Raw genomic sequence first — 19,290 nt, 5'->3', positions numbered from 1 at the left:
CCTGACAGGAAACTTCTTTCCTTTTTGTCCGTACAACAGAAACACTGCTCTTTCCCATAATTCCAGCAAAGGGACAAAAATCCACGTGCACTAAGAAAAATGACTCCTTGTCACTTGTTTCTAAAAACAGATGTTTCTGTTCCCTGTTCCACCTACAGCAGAGGAATCCAATTAGAAGGTGAATAGCATTCACATCACATTCAATATTGGAAGATATGACTGGTTTGATTCGTTACTTCTCTTAGAAATGAGAGGATGGGGGTCCTGGTGGATGTTCTGCAGGGGACAGGGCAGGGGCTGTGCTGGGAGAAAAATGCCCCAGACCTGCAGAGAAGCACCCCACTCCTAGCATCTACACCTGTGAGTCAGGTGGGTGACCCCACCCATCCCCAACACCCTGTGGTCAGTCAGCAACACTGCCAAACCCTGAGGGGTTATCTTAAAGAGCAGAAATGAGGCTCCTGCTCTCGAAAGGCCCAGCCGAGCCCTCTGCAGGCATCTGTGATTGGCTAGCCTCTGTGATGCAGTGTGCACACACCTGTCAGGAAGTTGATGGTGATCCACGCCGAAACGCCTGCAAGAGAGTGTCACAGGCATTATTTTAATCACTTGAGATGCTGACAACATAACACACAGGACCGTTAAATGACTATTTGCAGATCTGGGGAGCATAATGGGATCACTTCTGCACTGCACTCAGCCTTCGGATCATCGGCAGAGAGGTGCATTTCTCATAAATGAATCCAGCAGCTTATGGCCGGCTGTCCTGGGACATAGCACGCTGAATCCTAAAGCACTTCACCAAATGCTGCGTCTCTCCTCCGGTTATTACTGGCCTCCTCTTTTTGGAAGAAGCAGAAAAAGAACCCAGTGCTCCCCTTCCTCCTCCATACACACTCACTCTCAAGGTCATATTGAAGACCTATCAGGAGCTAGTGAGGAACCTTAAATGTCTCTTAGAATTAACAACACAACAACATTCTAAATGTGGTGGCAACTGGAGATTCTCTCCAAATGTTCTTAAAACTAAAAACACAATGTTTTTAGAAGCTTCATTCATGCCAGGTTTGGGGTTGGTCAAGATGATAATCTGTCTCTGACACTGACTCTTTTGTGACATGTCAATTGTGAATCACAACGGGGCTGTAACAGCCATGATTCTTTACTTGAGCACCTGATGGGGGAGGAGGCTCCCACATGGGGCGGGGCAGGGTGGGGGATGGTTAGAAGCAGCAGGATTGCTCCCGCCCACCTCACTGCACAGCCCCACTGTACAGAGGTGCTTCCAGCCATTTACCTTCATCTGTTCCGTTCATGATGGAAACACAGTCATCCCCTACAAGGAAAGGCGATGCTTTAAATACTTCTTTCACCTAAATGTAAAGAGAGACGTTACTTCATCCTTTAGAATGAATGAATGAATATATTTATTTATTTAGCTAGCTAGCTAGTCAGTCAAGTGAAGCAGTGTGGGTGGAGAAGAACAAAAAAATCTGTAACTGGTTGTGATCAATTAGTTGTAAATACCACTGCACTGAGACCGGCTTTCTTCATCCTTTAGAATTTATGGTTAAGGGTTTTGCATCATGCTATTGGCAGGCAGTAACAAAACCCCAGGGGCACCTGCCATGTTCTGTGAGTGTGTTCAGGCCTCTCTAATCCATTGCAAGTTAATCCACCGCTAGGGCTCGCTGAGGCCCATGCTGCCCTGGAGACCCTGTCCTAAGCCCGCTGGGGCTTAGAAGGGCTCTGGGGGCTGCATAGACCTGGGGAAGCTGGGGCACACTGGGCCTGCTGGGCTCCAAACATTGCCCTGCTTTGGGATGTGAGATAAAGGAGCCGGAAGCCCCCCAAGGCAGACGGCCACCTTCACCAGGGCCCTGGCCTCGGGGGGTATTTCCTTGCCCACGTTTCAGCAAGATCTACCCACAGAAGCTTCAGCACCTCTGCACACCCCACCTGCACGTGTGCACAATCCAACCCTGTGACGGACCCTGACAGGCGTGCCCTGTGCCCTCCTCCTGCAGGTAAACGGGTGGAGGCAGCACGGAGGGTGAGGAGGACCCACTGCGGAAAGCTGGGCAGCTGGGGACACACTGGCCCTGACGTGCCGGGACTGGGAGAGGCCACAGGGTCGCTTCGACAGTCACGTCTGAACATCGGACCAGGAGCAGGATGAGCAGCTGACATGGGGAACAAGCAGGCTACAGCTGCAGCACCGGGGCTCAGCACACACGAACTTCTGACCAGGATCAAGTCCCTTGAAGGCACCATGCACTTTTATTTATTTTTATTTATTTTTTTGAGACAAGGTCTTGTTCTGCTGCCCAGGCTAGAGTTCAGTGGCATAACCATAGCTCAGTGCAGCTTTGACCTCCTGGGCTCAATTGATTTTCCCACCTCAGCTTCCTAAGTAACTGGGATGACAGGCATGCACCACAATGCCCAGCTAATTTTTGTGTTTTTGGTAGAGATGGGGTCTCGCTATGTTGGCCAGGCTGGCCTTGAACTCCTGGGCTCAAATGATTCGCCCACCTTGGCCTCCCAGATTACTGGGAGTACAGGCATGAGCCACCGTGCCTGGCCCACAGTACACTTCTAAAATCAAGTTGCTTTCCTTATTATAAAACATGGATTCACTCTAGAAAACACGAATAACCTTAAATGTCACAAGGAACAAAGCATCATCTGCCCACCATCCCTCCACCTAAAAGTGATGCTGCAAACTTTTCTTCAGAAGCATCTGTGTCCTGCCTGATGGTGCGGCACTGGTGAGACAGCAGGTGTTTTCAGTCATCAGGTGCCCCTGAGGGCTGGCTAATGGCAATGGGGAATGGCCAGGCTCACCTTCTGCAGTAACTTCTGGGCCTTTTCTCCAGGTAACAGGCGTAAGCCAGCTGTGGCCTTGAGGACCAGAGGGGTGGCCTTCCAGAAGTCGAACGGAATGTCCTGTTTAGCAACATCCAGTAGTTCTTGGATTCCCTGAGCGCTCTGTGAACGTGGTAAGAGCAAAGCAGGGTCTGTCAAATGCAGCACACAGGGTCACACGTGCTGCTTCCACCCTTTTGGGTTTTTTTGGTTTCTGGAGACAGTCTCACTGTGTTGCCCAGGCTAGAGTGAAGTGGCTTGATCACAGCTCATTTGCAGCCTTGAATTCCTGGGCTCAAGTGATCCTCCTTCCTCAGCCTCCCAAGTAGCTGGGACAAGGGCGTGAGCCACCATGCCCGACTAATTTTTAAAAACTTCTGGCCAGGCATGGTGGCTCACGCCTGTAATCCCAGCACTTTGGGAGGCCAAGGCGGGCGGATCACAAGGTCAGGAGATCAAGACCATCTTGGCTAACAGGGTGAAACCCCGTTTCTACTAAAAATACAAAAAATTAGCCGGGTATGGTGGTGGGCGCCTATAGTCCCACCTACTCGGGAGGCTGAGGCAGGAGAATGGCATGAACCCAGGAGGTGGAGCTTGCAGTGAGCTGAGATGGCACCACTGCACTCCAGCCTGGGTGACAGAGTGAGACTCCATCTCAAACAAAACAAAACAAAAACAACAACAACAAAAAACTTCTTATAGAGACACTGTCTCTGTGTTACCCATGTTGGTCTTGAACTCCTGGCCTCAAGCCATTTCCTGCCTCAGCCTCCCAAATTGCTACGATCAGAGATGTCAGCCACCATCCCTGGCCCTTGCTTTTATAAATATTTTTTTTCTGATTTTCAAAATCTGCAGGAAACAGTGATGCAAGTGGTACTGGCAGATGTGTGGGAACACAGGGACCAGGTGAAACATGGCAGGGGGAGGACAGGTCAGGAGAATAAGCCTGCTGTTCTACTGCAGCCTGGTGACCCAAGCCCACATCCAGACCTGTGCCAATCCTCACGGGCGATCTCAGGTGAGCCTCAGCTCCGCTGGACATTGCAAAGGTGTGGCACTAGGCAATTCTGGGGTCCCTCCTGGCACTAAACCCCATGATACCTACATCGAGGAGCCACTTCACCTGGCAGAGTGCTGGATCCAGAATCCAAGGCTGGATAAGGCCCTATGTCAGTGTGTGCATGAAAGTGAAGGCCTGGGAATGTGGCCGGGTGTTGTAGACAGGTGCAATTCTGTGGGGACACGTGGGTCGCATCTGTCCAAGGGAAAAACACGTTCCTCCTATCCAGAAATCCCACTCCAATAATTCATCTTGGGAGGCTGAGGTGGCAGGATTACTTGAGCCCAGGAGGTCAAGACCACCCTGGGCAACACAGCAAGATGTCCATCTCTACAAAACATTTAAACATGAGCCGGGCATTGCAGTGTGCACCTATGGTCCCGGTTACTTGGGAGGCTGAGGTGGCAGGATCATTTGAGCCCAGGAGGCAGGGTTGCAGTAAGCTGTGATTGTGCCACTGCACTCCAGCCTGGGTGACAGAGAGAGACCTCATCTCAGGGAAAAAAAATAGAGAATTCATCTGAGCGATGCCCCTTGCATGTGTGGGTAATGAAGTATGTGTCAGGTGCAGCCTTTTTCTACTGTCAGGAGAGAAAGATTGGACATTATCTAAATGTCCTTCAGAAGGGGACTGGTTCCATGAGGTAAGTGTGCAGCATCCATGCAATAACATTCAGCCAAAAAAACTAAGGAGGCTCTGCACATGCCGACATAAACGCTCTCCAATTATCCCGCTCAGCAGCAAAGTCAAAGGCCTCGGTGTGGACACCACCATGGGTATGAAGTAAAAATGGGGAGAAGAATACAGATGACTCTGTTTACATACACATCAACCAGCCTCAAAGGATGCTAAGAGCCAGGATGTGGGCCTCCGAGGCAGCCTGTAGTAGGAGGGACATCTGTGCTGTCACCCTGGGGAGCGTGGACATCTCTCCCACTTGAATGTGTGTCACCTACTCAAACAAGTAAGGCCTTAAAAATCTTAGGAGCTTATTCTAAATTTATCTAATTTAATCAGGTTTAACTGTAAGGTCACTCTAGAATCACTAATTTCAATTTCTTTTTTAACTAAGCTACAGGAAAGCAAGGCTTGAACTACATTGTCTGAGACCATGACACATTTGTGGACAAGAGCAATGTACTAGCTCATGACTTAAGAAATGCTTGAAACAAATGGAAGTTACAACTCTCTCCATAGCCCATTTTTGAGTGCCTCGGTAGAAAATCAGGCATCCTGCATTAGTGCAGCTGTAAGCTTTAAGGACTTTAGATAGAAGTAGCAATGCTACAAACTTACATAAATCATTATTTGACAATTTTAGTTAAATTTCCATTTATTTGGTTTTGTGGATTTTGCATAATACATTTCTTTTGGATGGGGTCAGAGTCTCACTCTGTCCCCCAGGCTGGAATACAGTGGTATAATCTCAGCTCACTGCAACCTCCACTTGCCATGTTCAAGTGATTTTCCTGCCTCAGCCTCCTGAGTAGCTGGAATTTCAGGCGTGCGCCACCATGCCTGGCTAATTTTTGTATTTTTAGTAGAGACGAGGTTTCACCATGTTGACCAGGTTGGTCTCGAACTCCTGACCTCAGGTGATCCACCCACCTCAGCCTCCCAAAGTGCTGGGATTACAGGCGTGAGCCACTGTGCCTGGCCTGTAATATGTTTTTAACTTTTTTCTTTAAATATAAGGTCTCACTCTGTCACCTGTGGCACAATCATGGCTCACTGTAGCCTTGACCTCCCAGGCCCAAGTGATCTTCCCACCTCAGTCTCCCAAGTAGCTGGGATGACAGGTGTGTACCACCATGCCTAGCTAATTTTTAAATTTTGTAGAAATAGGGTTCTCACTCTGTTGCCCAGGCTGGTCTTGAACTCCTGGGCTCAAGAGATCCTCTTGCCCCAGCCTCCCAAAGTGCTGGGATTGCAATTGTGAGCCACCATGCTCGGCCAACATTAATTTTTTTTTTTCAGTCAATGTTTGCTATCTGCAATCAGAAACCACAACAAAAAATTAAAAATGTATTATGCAAAATTCACAAGACTAAATTAGTGTAAAAATTTGAATAAGCAAACTGTCAAATAATGATTTTTGTAAGTTTGCAGGATTTGTGCTTCTGACCTGTACCAAGACCTCGGGACCCCCAGGTTGGAGAAGTGAGCGCTGGCACGGTGGAGTCAGAGGATGGAGCCAGGTGGGGGCGCGTTCTCCTCTGGGCTCACGTGCTGCACACCTTCTCTCTTCTGACCATCCCAAATGGCATGAAATGCCCAGGCAGCACTGTCAAAGCCCCCTTCCCTTGTGAAGACAGCCTACCACATTCAAAGGAAAAGAACTGGCTTGAAGACATTCCGCAGTTGAACAGGGAGACATGGGAGAGGATCCTTACCTTTTCAACATCATCAGCATAGGCAGAAAGACCTGGCTTCAGTGCTTTGAAGGTTTCGTGGGTTAACGTGGGAGTTTCTAAGGGGAAAACATGTTGAAAAGGGTACAACTATGAATACACACATGAGAACACATACAATCACGACTAGCCACACTTTTTAAAGACAGACACTAACACAGACCAATCCCCAAGTGGCAGGGGCCCTTCAGCTATTCCTTGTCTAAATTCTGACTCTTTGTTCATCAGAACAAGATGAGTATAATACCTAATGTCTTGGCCAGAACATTACTTCTTAATTATTTTTTTAAAATTATATTTATTATAATTATTTTTTAAAGATTATATTTATTATAATTAATTTTTTTAAACAGAAGGGCTCTTGCTATGTTGCCCAGGCTGGTCTTGAACTTTTGGGCTCAAGCAATCCTCCCATCTCAGCCTCCTGAGTAGCTGGGACTACAGGTGCAAGCTATGTGCCCTGCATTTTACTTTTTAAGAATCCAACTTTATGGCCGGGCATGGTGGCTCACGCCTGTAATCCCAGCACTTTGGGAGGCCAAAGTGAGCAGATCACAAGGTCAGGAGTTCGAGACCATCCTGGCGAATATGGTGAAACCCTGTCTCTACTAAAAATACAAAAAAATTAGCTGGGCGTGGTGGCGGGTGCCTGTAGTCCCAGCTACTCGGGAGGCTGAGGCAGGAGAATGGCATGAACCCGGGGGGCAGAGCTTGCAGTGAGCGGTGATCGCACCACTGCACTCCAGCCTGGGCGACAGAGCAAGACTCTGTCTCAAAAAAAATAAAAATAAAAATAAAAATAAGAAAAAAGAAAAAAAAAACAAAAAGTAGCTGGGCGTGGTGATGGGCATCTGTAGTCCTAGCTACTCAGGAGGCTGAGGCAGGAGAATCACTTGAACCCGGGAGGCAGAGGTTGCAGTGAGCCAAGATCGCACCACTGCACTCCAGCCTGGGCAACAGAGCGAGACTCTGTCTCAAAAAAATAAAAACAAAATAAAAAATAAAAATTCAACTTTACTGAAGATAATTTACATACAAAACAACTGTATCAGTGTTAAATTTTAACAGTTAATTCTTGCCAATTCAATAAACAGAGGAATAGGATAAGTGACTCCAAACTGAAAATAGGAACACCATTTCCTTGATTCTGAAATGAATTTATTAAAGGGTTCTCAAGATTAGGGTTTCTTCTTCATTTTAAAAAATGGAGTGTTTTAAATTATTAGGAGTGGTATGAACTTGTGCGTACAATAAGGAGGCATACTAAATTCAGACATGAAGACTGGACCAGAAAAGATCACGGACAAAACTTTTTGCAAAGTCTTTTCTCTCCAAAGAGAAAACCCTGGGACGTGGCTCCAAAAGCATCGCAGGCTGATGTCTGTTGCACACTTAGCTTCGAAGAAGCTTTCCTTTTTAATTAATTATTAATTTTTTAAAAGTTCCACTTAAAAAAAATTTTTTTTTGAGATTGAGTTTCTCTCTTGTTGCCCAGGCTGGAGTACAATGGTGTGATCTTGGCTCACTGCAACGTCTGCCTACCAGGTTCAAGCGATTCTCCTGCCTTAGCCTCCCACGTAGCTGGGATTACAGGCTTTGAAGCCACTTTTAGAAATAAGCAGATATGGCATCTAAATATTTCACTACTGTAATAAGTTAAAAAATAAAGCAGATGGAGTCAAAAGTAAATAAAATATACCACTCAGCTTTGGAGACAGCAGCTAGAAGTGTCCAGCACCAGCAGAACTGTGCAATGCCACGATGGTGTCTACCCCACAGATTCCAGGTCAGCCAAGAAGAGTGTGAGACACCCAGGGAACCTGCCTGACAGGGGCTGCAAACTCTCACTGGCTACGGCTAGAGAGACACGGAGGGCGAACCTCAGGGGCACGGGCACGAGAGAGGCATCAGGGAACCAAGGGAAGAGGGTGGTCGGAGAGCAGAGGAACCGGGTGGCGAGGGGGACCCCTCAAGAGAAGCCGCCCACCCCGGCCTGAGGCCCACCCTGGAAGCATAGCCAACGGAGCCCAGGCTCCAGCTCCCTTCTCCAGCTGAGACCCCTCTCGGCTGTTGCCCCTGGCCATCTTGGCCCACCTGGCAGCTCCCGGTCAAGCCCAGAAGCCTTTGCTATTTATCTGACTTTCCTGATGTTCTGGCTCCCATGGGACTGAATCTGGGGATACTTCCTGCCTGAACTCCCCACAAAGCCCCAAACACAACCACTGGCCTAAATCATGGTCCTAGCCACCTGACCTGCTGGTGAATGTGGGGAGGGGACAGGCCACCAAACACCTCAAGGTCTCAGCTGCCCTTCAGCATGGTCACCACTCACTAGTGTAAGAGTGATCTGGGACTCCCCGGAAATTCAGATGCTTGGACCCCAGCCCACACCGGCGTCAGCACCTCTGGGAAACTGCATTTAGACAACCTCCCAGGTGAGTCTGTGGCAGGGGACCCGGCCAACACCGTAGCATAGGGGAGGAGATCCCGAGAGCCCTGCCATGAGAGGCGGGTACCTCTGGGGGGCCGGGTGAACTGGAAGATGTGTACTCGGGTGCCAGTGCTTCCTGCATCAAACATGATCCCGTAGAAGACCTCGTGCCCGTCTGCAGCTGTCCCCAGGGGGCTGTGGGCCTGCTGACCCCACTGGGCCCCCGGGGCTGCCCTGGTGATGCTGAAGAAGGCCTGGGTGGTGGTGGCCCGGTGCCACTTGATGTAGGCAACATAGATGAACAGGCCCACACACAGCCCCAGGGGGTATGCCACCTTCGCCACCCGCAGGCTCCCGTGGTTGGATATTTTTCTCATCCTTGTTTGCCAAGGACCGTGCTGCGGCTGCTGGCGGGAAGGGGGGAGAGGCAGGAAAAGCACGTTAGGGTGCCAGGATCCAAGAAGAGTCAGACATCCCCAGGTCCAGGGACAAAATGTTCAACCTGAAACTGCTCCGTGTTCCCCCCAGGAATCAGAAGCTTCATTTGATCCTCATAATTATTCCAGAAGGTGTGATCCCCATCCTACGGAAGAGGAACTGAGGTTTATAAAGGCAGGACGGCCTGCTCAAGGTTGCACACATTGCAGGTGCTGACCTGGCGCACAGACCACAGTGGCTGGCTCCTCTAAGGGAGGGTCCCACCAGCTTGGGACACATGGAGATTTACGTAAAAAAAGCCATATGTAAATGGTGTTCCCAAACTGTTCATGGGAACAGAAGAGCGTATCTGATTCAGTCTTTCAATCCTCAGTTATACTTCTATTCACGCAATTTACTTTTTGAAAGGTTTAAACTCCGTCCCTTGGGCAACTACTGAGAGCCCCAGACAAACCTGAAAAATGTAGCTTGTTTTTCTGGAAGTTTCATAACAGATACCTTTTTTCATTCACATAGCCCATTCCTGCCAAGGAGAAAATAATGTCTGTGTACTTCCAAAGCCTACAAAAATTCTACTAGAGTAGCAAAATAAATTCACTGGGTGCCATTATTTTTGTTTCGATATACCCAAAACGAAAGCATTTGTTCAAGTTTCATTGGCTGCTCCAGTGCGAGGCAGCATGTGGGAACCTGAGGCTTCAAAGGACAAGAAGTGCGGGCTGACTCTAGGGCCCCCAACCTTGGGAACGTCCATCAGCCTGTCCCTCCCTCACTCTCTCAGTCGGTCCTGGTGAGTGGCCACTCCTAGGGGAGCACGGGTCAGGAGGGTGCCGGGCTGGAAGTGGCACCGGCTCTGCCCACAGCCACGTGTGACAGTGGGCAGCATGCCCCTCAAGGGGACCAGTTTCATCTGTAAGGTGGGGCTGCTCATTGGAGAGCCCCTCGTGATGCTGGGGATTCAGTGTGCTCAGAACAGGCTGCAGAGAAAGCACGTGCCACACGCGGGCTTTACAGAAGGGCAGCAGGAGGTGACATCTCTGTGGAACCAAGGACAGCATGGCTGCACTGCTGAGGAGGGGGCAGTAGCATCAAAGGGGCAAGCCCGTGGCGACCTGTGCTGCCTGAGGCTGTTTGGGCACAGCAGAATGGAAGGACAGGGCCCGTGGGGCAAAGCACGGGGAGCAGGCCATTCCTGGCCCCTCCTTCCTGAGGTCCTGCCTGTGGCCACAGCTGGATATCCTCAGGCCCAGAGAGGTAAGACAAGCACTGCCACAGTGCCCCGTGCTGAGGGGAGAGGCCTCACCAGTGGCCTGGCCACCCACACTGGCGCAGGAGACAGGAAAAACCACCCTTCCCTGAGCATCTGCCATGGGCAGGGCTGCAAAAAGGCTCTCCTGGCAGGTGCCAAGGTGCAGCCCCTCCCCAGCCCTATTCTGGGCCTGGGTCCCACCACACTCGGGAGCTTCCCACAGCTCTCAGGATCATGTTGCAGCCTCTGCCTGGGCCTGTCCCTGCCGGCCCCTGCGGCTTCATCGCACTCCTCTTTTTTCCTTGCCCACAGTGCTCTGAGAACAGTGCCTTCTTCTGCCCCTAGAACTCAGCCTCTCCCTGCCTCAGGCCCCTGGCACAGACTGATATGCATTCCCAGAATACTTGTCCCACCACCCTGGCACCGTGTCTTCATTCTGAAACCTCCACTGAAATGTCACTGCCACCCCCTTCCCGGATGCCCCCAACCTCCACATGCCCCATCACGCACTCTCTGAGCTCCCTTTACCCACCACCAGCAGTGATGAAACCAGTATTCATAGACCTGATTCCTGTAGGTCTGTGTCTCCCCGCTAGGCCATGAGCCCCCAGGGCAGGGACTCAGCTTGTCTTGTGCTGCTGCTGCCCAGCATGGCATCCAAGCACTTCTCTAGAATGGAAGAGGCTGCTCCTCCACCCCGCACCTTCTATAATGTCACCAGACACACAACAGAGTCCTGTAGAAAATCCATAAACAGGGAGAGGACATAGCAAGATGGCAAAAGAGGAAGCTCAAAGGCCCTCGTTCCCCCACAGAGAAACACTAAAAACAACTAGAGACTGGTTAAAATATTGCATAGGAGCTCTGCAAAACAGGCAACGATCTACAGCAACCAAGAGAATGCCCAGCCCAGAAGCAGCCATATTCAGGATGTCAGGAACTCTGGAGTGTTTCACTCACCCCTGCCCCAGGCCTCCCCAGCACGGCGCCGCCTGATGAAAGCAGCAGCCAGGTTCCCAATTCCTTCCCTTGAACTGGAGGGAGCGGAGCGGACGTTTCTGCAACATCCTAATCTGTCTTGGGCTGCCTGAGGAACAGATCTCTGTTTCACCTGACTCTGAGCTCAGAACCCAGGTAGGAAGTCAGGGAAGTGGTTGTGGGCACTGCTAGGAAAAGCTGTAGGATGACTATAGCCCCACGCATACCTGAGGCAAGAATGACAGGTGAGAAATACAGTAGAACATCTGAGGCCCAAGGAGGGACTGGGGGAGACTTTGGGAAAGTAAGATATATATACATATTTAAAGCTTTGTAAAAGTTTAATGGAGCCAACAAGGCAAATAAATTGTGTTCCGGCAGACATTAAGACCTGCTTTCTCTTACCAAAAACAAAAAAAGGGCACACATTTTATCAAAATTCGACAATTCAGAGTTAAGGGTACTGAGATTAAGCTTCAGAGCACCAACTTAAACAAAACAGCAATGAAAAATTGGTTATTCAACTTGGAAAGAGGAACTAAAACCAAGGCATAAAGGGGAGATTAAATATGTGTTCCTTGATCTCAAAGTCCTTTTAGGAACAGGAGTTCTGGCCACATGTGAGCAACACATCACACCACCAAACCCCAATTCCAGAATCTAAATTTACAATGATAGGAAAACCAAGGTAACTCCAAATGCATTTCTTGGTATATTCCAAAGGGAAGCTTGAAAGTATTCATAATGAAAGTAAGAGATTTTAAAACAGCCACGAATATGGGGAAATTGAAAAAAACACACACACAGGCCCAGGGAAGATGCATCCTCAGAAGAAACCAGAGGAGACTTTGGCCTTCATCCAGAGCTGATCCCCACGCTTAGACAGATCCTGCTATTTGGTGGGGGCCATTCCCAATACAGAGTTAGTCTTCAAAGATTGGGACAAGGAGCTGTTTTTCAAATGCCCAATGTTCAGCAAAAAAATCACAAGGTATACAAAGAAACAGGAAAACACAGCTCATTCAGAGGAAGAAAATGAAGTGGTAGAACCCATCCCTGAAGAAATGCAGGCACTGGATGTACTTGACCAAGAATTAAAAATGACTATCTTAAATATGCTAAAAGAGCTGAAGGAAAACAGATAAAGAATGAAAAGAAATCAAGAAAACAACATATGACAACAAAATGAGAAATTATAAAAAGGAATCAAACAGAAATTGTGGAGCTGAGAAATACAAAACTGAACTGAAAACTCTGACCAGGGGGATTTGAGTCGGTAGAGGAATCAGCAAACTTGAACATAGGACATTTGAAAATATCAAGTCAGAGGAGCAAAAAGAATGAGGAAAGTGAGCAGAGCCTCAGGGACTTAGGGGCCTCCCTCACGTGCATCATGCACATTATGGAAGGCTAAGAAAGAGAAGAGAATGGGGCAGATAAATTATGTGAAGAAAGAATAGTTAAAAACCTCCCAAATTTGACAAAAGACATGAATATAAACATCCAAGAAGCTCAGTAAACCCCACAAAAGATAAACCCAAAGAGACCAACACGAAGACACAATATAATCAAACTGTGTAAAGACAAAGGCAGAATATCGAAAGCAGCAAAAGAATGGCTCATCATGTACAAAGAATCCTCAATAACACTGTTAGCCAATGTCTTAGCAGACACCTCAGAGGCCAGAGGCAGTGGGATGATACCCCCAAACTGCTAAAAGAAAAAAAAAAAATCCGTCAACAGAGAATTCTATATTCAGCAAAACTGTCCTTCACAAATGAGGGAGAAATTAAGACACTTCCAGATTAATAAAAGATGTGCGTGTTCATTGCCACTAGATCTGCCCTATCAGACTGCTAAAGGGAGTCCTGGAAGTTAAAACAAAAGGGCACTAGACAGCAGCTAAAAGCTGTAAGAAAATACAAACAACTCCAGCAAAGGCAAATGGAGTGACAAATATAGAAACTAGTATTAGTGTACAATTGGTCTGCAACACTACTTAATATTTTCTTCAGGATTTAAAAGATATATGCATAAAAATAATTACAGGTTTATGTTAATGGGTACATACCCAATATAAATGGATGTAATCTGTGACATCAATAACAAAGTGGGGGTAGATGGAATTGTAAAGGAGAGGTTACTGTGTCTGACTGAAATTAAGTTGATATCAATTTAAAATAGATTGCTATAACTTCAGGCTGTTATGTATGTAATCCCTATGGTTGTAACCACAATGGAAATGTCTGTAACATATACACAAAAGGAACTGAGAAGGGAATCAAAAACGGAACCTACAAATAATCAACTAAATACAAAAGAAGGTAGTAATGAAGGACAAAAAAGCTATAAAATATATACAAATAACAAAATAGCAAAAACAAGTCCTTCCCTATGAGTAATTACTTTAAATATAAATGGATTAACTCCTTAATCAAGAGACACAGATTGACAGAATAGATTAAAAAACAAGACCTGACTACAGCTGACCCTCAAACAACATGGGTTTGAACTGTGCAGGTCTACTTATATCCAGATTTTCTTCCACTCCTGCCACCTCTGAGACAGCAAGATCAACCTTTCCTCTTTCACCTCCTCCTTAGCTTACTCAACATGAAGACAAAGAAGATGAAGACCTTTATGATAATCCACTTCCACTTAATAAATAGCAAATACATTTTCTCTTTCTTATGATTTCTTATTATAATAACATTTTCTGTTCATTAGCTTACCTTATAGTAATAATACAGATTATAATTCATATAACATACAAACTATGTGTTAATCAACTATTTATGTTATCAGTAAGGCTTCTTCAACAGTAGGCTACTAGTTTGGGAGGCAGAGGTGAGAGGATTTCTTGAGCCCAGGAGTTTGAGACCAGCCTGGGCGCATAGGGAGACACTGTCTCTACAAAAAATAAAAAAATTAGCTGGACATGGTGGTGTGCGCCTGTAGTCTCAGGCTCCTTGGGGAGGCTGAGGTGGGAGGATCACTTGAGCCTTGGAGTTCAAGGCTGCAGTAAGCCATGATTGCACCACTGCATTCTAGACTGAAGTTACACTTGGATTTTCAACTGCAAGTGAGGGGTTGGTATCCCTAACCCATGTTGTTCAAAGGTCAGCTGTATATTCTATCTACAAGAAACTCGCTTTTGATCTAAGAACACATATGGGCTGAAAGTAAAAGAATGGAAAAGAGTCAATGCAAAGAGTGACCAAAGGAGAGCAGGGGTTGCTGTACCAGTATCAGACAAAAGAGACTTTAAGTCAAAAACTGTCACAAGAGACAAGTACATTATATTATGATAAAATAGTCAATTCACCAGGAATATAAAACAATTATAAACATATATGCAGTAAACATCAAAACCCCTAAATATATGAACCAGACACTGATAAAATTGAAAAGAAATAGACAACTATCAATAATAGTAATATTATTATACTAGGAGACTGAAATGTCCCACTTTGAATAATGGACAGAAAAATGAGACAGAAGATCAATAAACAGAGGACTCAAACGACACTACAGAGCAAGAGTGTAACGGAGCGCCCTACATGCAACGCCAGACGGTGGGCTACAAAACAGGCCTTAATGCATTTTACACAACCCAAACCATACAAAGCCTCTTTTCCAGTCACAATGTGGTGACACCAAAAATCAACAGCCGAAGGAAAACTGGATAATTCACAATTATGTGGAAATTCAGCACAGTCCAATCTTAAACAACTGAAGAGTCAAAGAAGAAGTCATAATGAAAATTAGAAAATACCTTGAGATAAGTGAAAACAAAAACACAACCTTCCAAAACTTATGGGATGCAGCAAAAACAGTGCCAATAGGGAAATGTACAGCGGTAAACACTTGCTTTAGAAGAGAAGAAAGGGCTCAAACAAACAACCTAACTGTACACCTTAAGTAACTAGTAAAAGAACAAACTAAACATAAAGCTAGAAAAAGGAGGAGGAAAAAAGGAGGAGAAAAAAAGTAAAAAAGGAGGAGGAAAATAATAAAGATTACAGGAGGATAGAGAATAGAAAAATAGAGAAAATAAATGAAACTAAAATTTGATTCAAAAATCAACAAAACTGTCAAACCTTTAGCTAGACTAACTAAGGAATAAAGAAAGAGACTCAAATAGCTGTAATCTGGAATGAAAGAGGGGACATTACTACCTATTTTACGGAATAAAAATGATTATAAGAGAGTACTATGAACAACTGTATGCCTACAAACTGGATAACCTAGATGAAATGGACAAATTCCTGAACACAAATTCCACCAAGATAAATAATAAAGAAGTTGGCAATGATTTCTTAGATACGACACCAAAAGCACAGGCAATAAAAGCAAAAATAAACAAGTGGAATTACATTAACTAAATGGCTTCTACCCAGAAAAAGAAACAATCAACAAAATGAAAACACAACCTACAGAACAGGAGAAAATAGGTAAATAGTACATCTGCTCTGAAAGGGGTTAATAATTAGAATATATAAAGAACTCTTAAAAGTCAACCACAAAAATAGCAATCTGATTAAAAAATAACAGATAAAAAGCATACAAAAAGAGGCTCAACATCATGAATCATTAGCAAAATGCAAAATTGCAATGAGCTATCACATCATATATTAGGACAGCCACTATCAAACAAACAGAAAATAACAAGTATTAGTGAGTATGTGGAGAAACTGGAACCCTTGTGCGCTGCTGGTGGGAAAGTCAGATGGTGCAGCTGCCTTGGAAAACAGCATGGAGCTTCCCCCGAAAATCAAAGCCGGAACTACCATATGGTTCAGCAATCCCACTTCCAAAAGAGTTGAAATCAGGATCTTAAAGAGATATCTACACACTCACATTCACTGAAGCATTATTCACAACAGACAAGTGAGAAATAATCCAAACATCCATCGACACGATGGATACACAAAATTCAATTTAGAGCTGAACTGAATTTTGAATGAAATATTATTCAGTTTTAAAAAGGAAGTAAATTCTGACACGTGCTACAACATGGACGAGGCTTAAAGGCATTTCACTAAGTGAAATAAGCCAGTCACAAAAAGACAAATATTGTAGGATTCCACTTACATGAGTTACAGAGCTGTCAAATCATACAGACAGAGAGTAGAAGAGCAGGTGCTGAGGGCAGTGCGTGAGGACTTATTGGGTAAAGAGTTTCAGTCAGGGAACATGAAAAAGTTCTGGAGACGGATGGTGATGGTGGTTGTGAATGCACTTAATGCTACAGAACTGTACATTTAAAAAGGGTTACGTTGCTCATTTTTGTGTTATGTGTATTTTATGGCAACTTTTAAAATCCTTCAATGGCTAGGCCAGGCAGGTAACAGAAATAAGTTCTGTGGGTATCGGACTTAAGGCACTCTGTGGGGTGAGGGATGGGGATAAAGAGGGCAGGACCCACCCACTGTGTCAAATACAAAACGTTTTACAGTTCTGATCACACTCACGCCCTACTCTCTCAACGAAGGAGACAGATCATGCCTTACTAAGATTCTTCCTGCTGAAATGTGCTGGCGGAGCTCCTCCCTTGGGCTGCTGGCTGCTTTGCCATTTCCATAGCACATGACATGTGCAGTTCTTCTAGGCCCCTCTGGCTCTGGTTAGATGACGCCTACTCCAAGAGTAGGGACCAGCCCCCATCCCAGAACCTCCAACACCCAACACAAAACCAGATCCCAGCAGCTGCTCAGCCAGCACCTGTTGAAGTGGGTCTGCTGATGGCTCAGCAGTGTACTGAGGGGGAGAACGGGCAGTAGGAGGAAGATGCAGACATCACAGATGCCACAGGACTGGGTGATGGCCATGAACTGAAACAGGTCATCTGGGAAGGGGCCGTTTGGCAGGAGGCAACAGTGATCAGGTTTTCGACATGCTGAGTTTGATATGCCAGCGGGACATCAGTGGGAAACAGGACAGGCCCTATGAGAGGTGACAGGTTTGGGGCTCGTCCAGAAATAGGACGGACCCTATGAGAGGTGACACGCTTGGGACTGGGAGTGATGCACATTCAGGCAACGTTAGCTGAGACTGGGACAAGAGACGTGGCACTAGGAATGTCCATTCCAAGGTAGCACCTCTCATACCACGACAGCCTCCCTTCCTTAGCAGACTATAACCCAAAGTTTCAGGTTTCTAAGTTATCATCAAATGTTTAATTAAATTACAGTATTTATAGAGAAAGTTCTGAAACACTCCAGGGATGAATAGTGAGGACAAAAAGCAATAGTAACACCCTACAACTGTGAATATGTTTAATAAAATCCTCTTTATGTAATCAAGACTTTTTATTTTATTTTATTTTTTTTGAGACAGAGTCTCACTCTCTCACCTATCACCTAGGCTGGAGTGAAGTAGCACAATCTCGGCTTACTGCAACCTCTACCTCCCAGGTTAAGCAATTCTCCTGCCTCAGCCTCCCAAGTACCTGAGATTATAGGCATGCACCACCACGCCCGGCTAATTTTTGTATTTTTAGTACAGACGGTGTTTCACCATGTTGGCCAGGCTGGTCTTGAACTCCTGACCTCAAATGATCTGCCCACCTCGGCCTCCCAAAGTGCTGAAATTACAGGTGTGAGACACCGCACCTGGCCCATAATCAAGTCTTATCATGTCCTATGTTAGTCTAAGAACCATATTCTGCATGATCAGATTCACAGGTGGTATATTAAATTTAGAGGCAAAGTTGCTCGTTATTTATTGTCTACCCATTTAAAAAAACCCTTTATGTGCCATGCCCTGTATCCAGTGCCCCACAAAGCCTGCCTCACAGCCCTGGGTTTCCCTAAGACAGCACCAAGGCCCTGGGAATGTGTGTAAACGGAACTGTCTGAGATTGCAGTCAGTGTGTGGTGGAGCACACAAGAGTCCCCGGCTTCAGTCCCCAAATTGAACGTGCTTTATCACTTCACCTTCCCTGTAAGTACAAGACGACTTTAGAGATCCAAAAAACATTCACATACATAGACATACCTTACATAGACATAATTACTGAAGTTACACACCAAGTTCAGGAAGACAAAAGCAAGAGTCCAACTAGAACACAGTATTGAGAGAGCACAGAACCAGGAACAGCCTTGCTCTTCCACAAGGGTGGGAAGAAGAGTTCTAATCATGTTCACCATCCCCTCTCCCCAAGGAACAGGTCATCTCCATGTACCTGTGGCCCAGATCTAAACACCAATTTCATTCCACTAGGTTAAGGTGTTTGCCCATGGCTGAGAAACCTGCAGGAGAGGCAATGGGGTTTCTGTGGGAACCACTAACACCACAGCGTGAATGTGTTGATCAGGTTCTCCCTGAAAGACTCATTGAGGAAAACAATGTCATCTCAGTCTGTTCTTTAAAGGAGAGAGAGGGTGGGATGAGGCTGTAAGGAAAGTAGTGGGTGGGGACTGACGGGAGGCAGGGGTAGGAAGTAGGGTACACACAGGCAAACAGAGAGGTGTGGCTCCTGCCGAGGCTACCCTCCAGCAGGTGGACGCAGGAGTCAGAGAGGAGAATCTGAGGGTACAGCAGTGTTGTCGGTGGTAGGAGCCGCCCTGTCCCCTGGTTGGCTTTCTAGGAGATGGGGATGGCAGGCCACCTCTTGGAAACACAGACGCCATCTGATGTGGATTGATGGCTGCCTAATCTGTTGGCCAGTTTCTTCAGGTTTTCAGTTCAAGTACACGGAAGGGTCATGAATGCAAATGCCTGCCATGCACGCTGTATCAAAAAATGATGCACATTAGAAACTTCCACTCATCCTCCTGGTGGGTTTCAATAGGTTTTTCTCTCCTTGGCAAAAACCGGTGCGTGAACCGCCCGTCAACACCACCT

General features: G+C 46.3%; 1 protein-coding gene across 7 annotated transcripts in view; it reads right to left on the bottom strand.

The window, feature by feature from the left end:
* ENTPD6 (ectonucleoside triphosphate diphosphohydrolase 6) overlaps positions 1-19,290 on the bottom strand; it is a 30,683-nt gene that overhangs the window by 10,094 nt on the left and 1,299 nt on the right. For 2 of the 7 annotated variants that reach the window (XM_063720691.1, XM_054541657.2), the window contains exons 1-6: positions 9,670-9,738; positions 8,863-9,184; positions 6,329-6,405; positions 2,848-2,991; positions 1,298-1,373; positions 539-574 (exon numbers count right to left, since the gene is read on the bottom strand). In XM_063720691.1, coding sequence (XP_063576761.1) covers positions 539-574; positions 1,298-1,373; positions 2,848-2,991; positions 6,329-6,405; positions 8,863-9,184; positions 9,670-9,723 — 709 coding nt within the window. In that variant the 5' untranslated portion in view covers positions 9,724-9,738. Of the gene's footprint in view, positions 1-538; positions 575-1,297; positions 1,374-2,847; positions 2,992-6,328; positions 6,406-8,862; positions 9,185-9,279; positions 9,361-9,669; positions 9,739-19,290 lie in introns of those variants that run through there. The other 5 variants (XM_024238720.3, XM_024238722.3, XM_024238721.3 and 2 more) reach the window with 4 other exon arrangements.

The sequence above is a fragment of the Pongo abelii genome, chromosome 21 (genome assembly GCF_028885655.2).
Source record: "Pongo abelii isolate AG06213 chromosome 21, NHGRI_mPonAbe1-v2.0_pri, whole genome shotgun sequence".
NCBI lineage: Eukaryota > Metazoa > Chordata > Mammalia > Primates > Hominidae > Pongo > Pongo abelii.
This window is presented reverse-complemented; position numbering and strand designations above follow the sequence as displayed.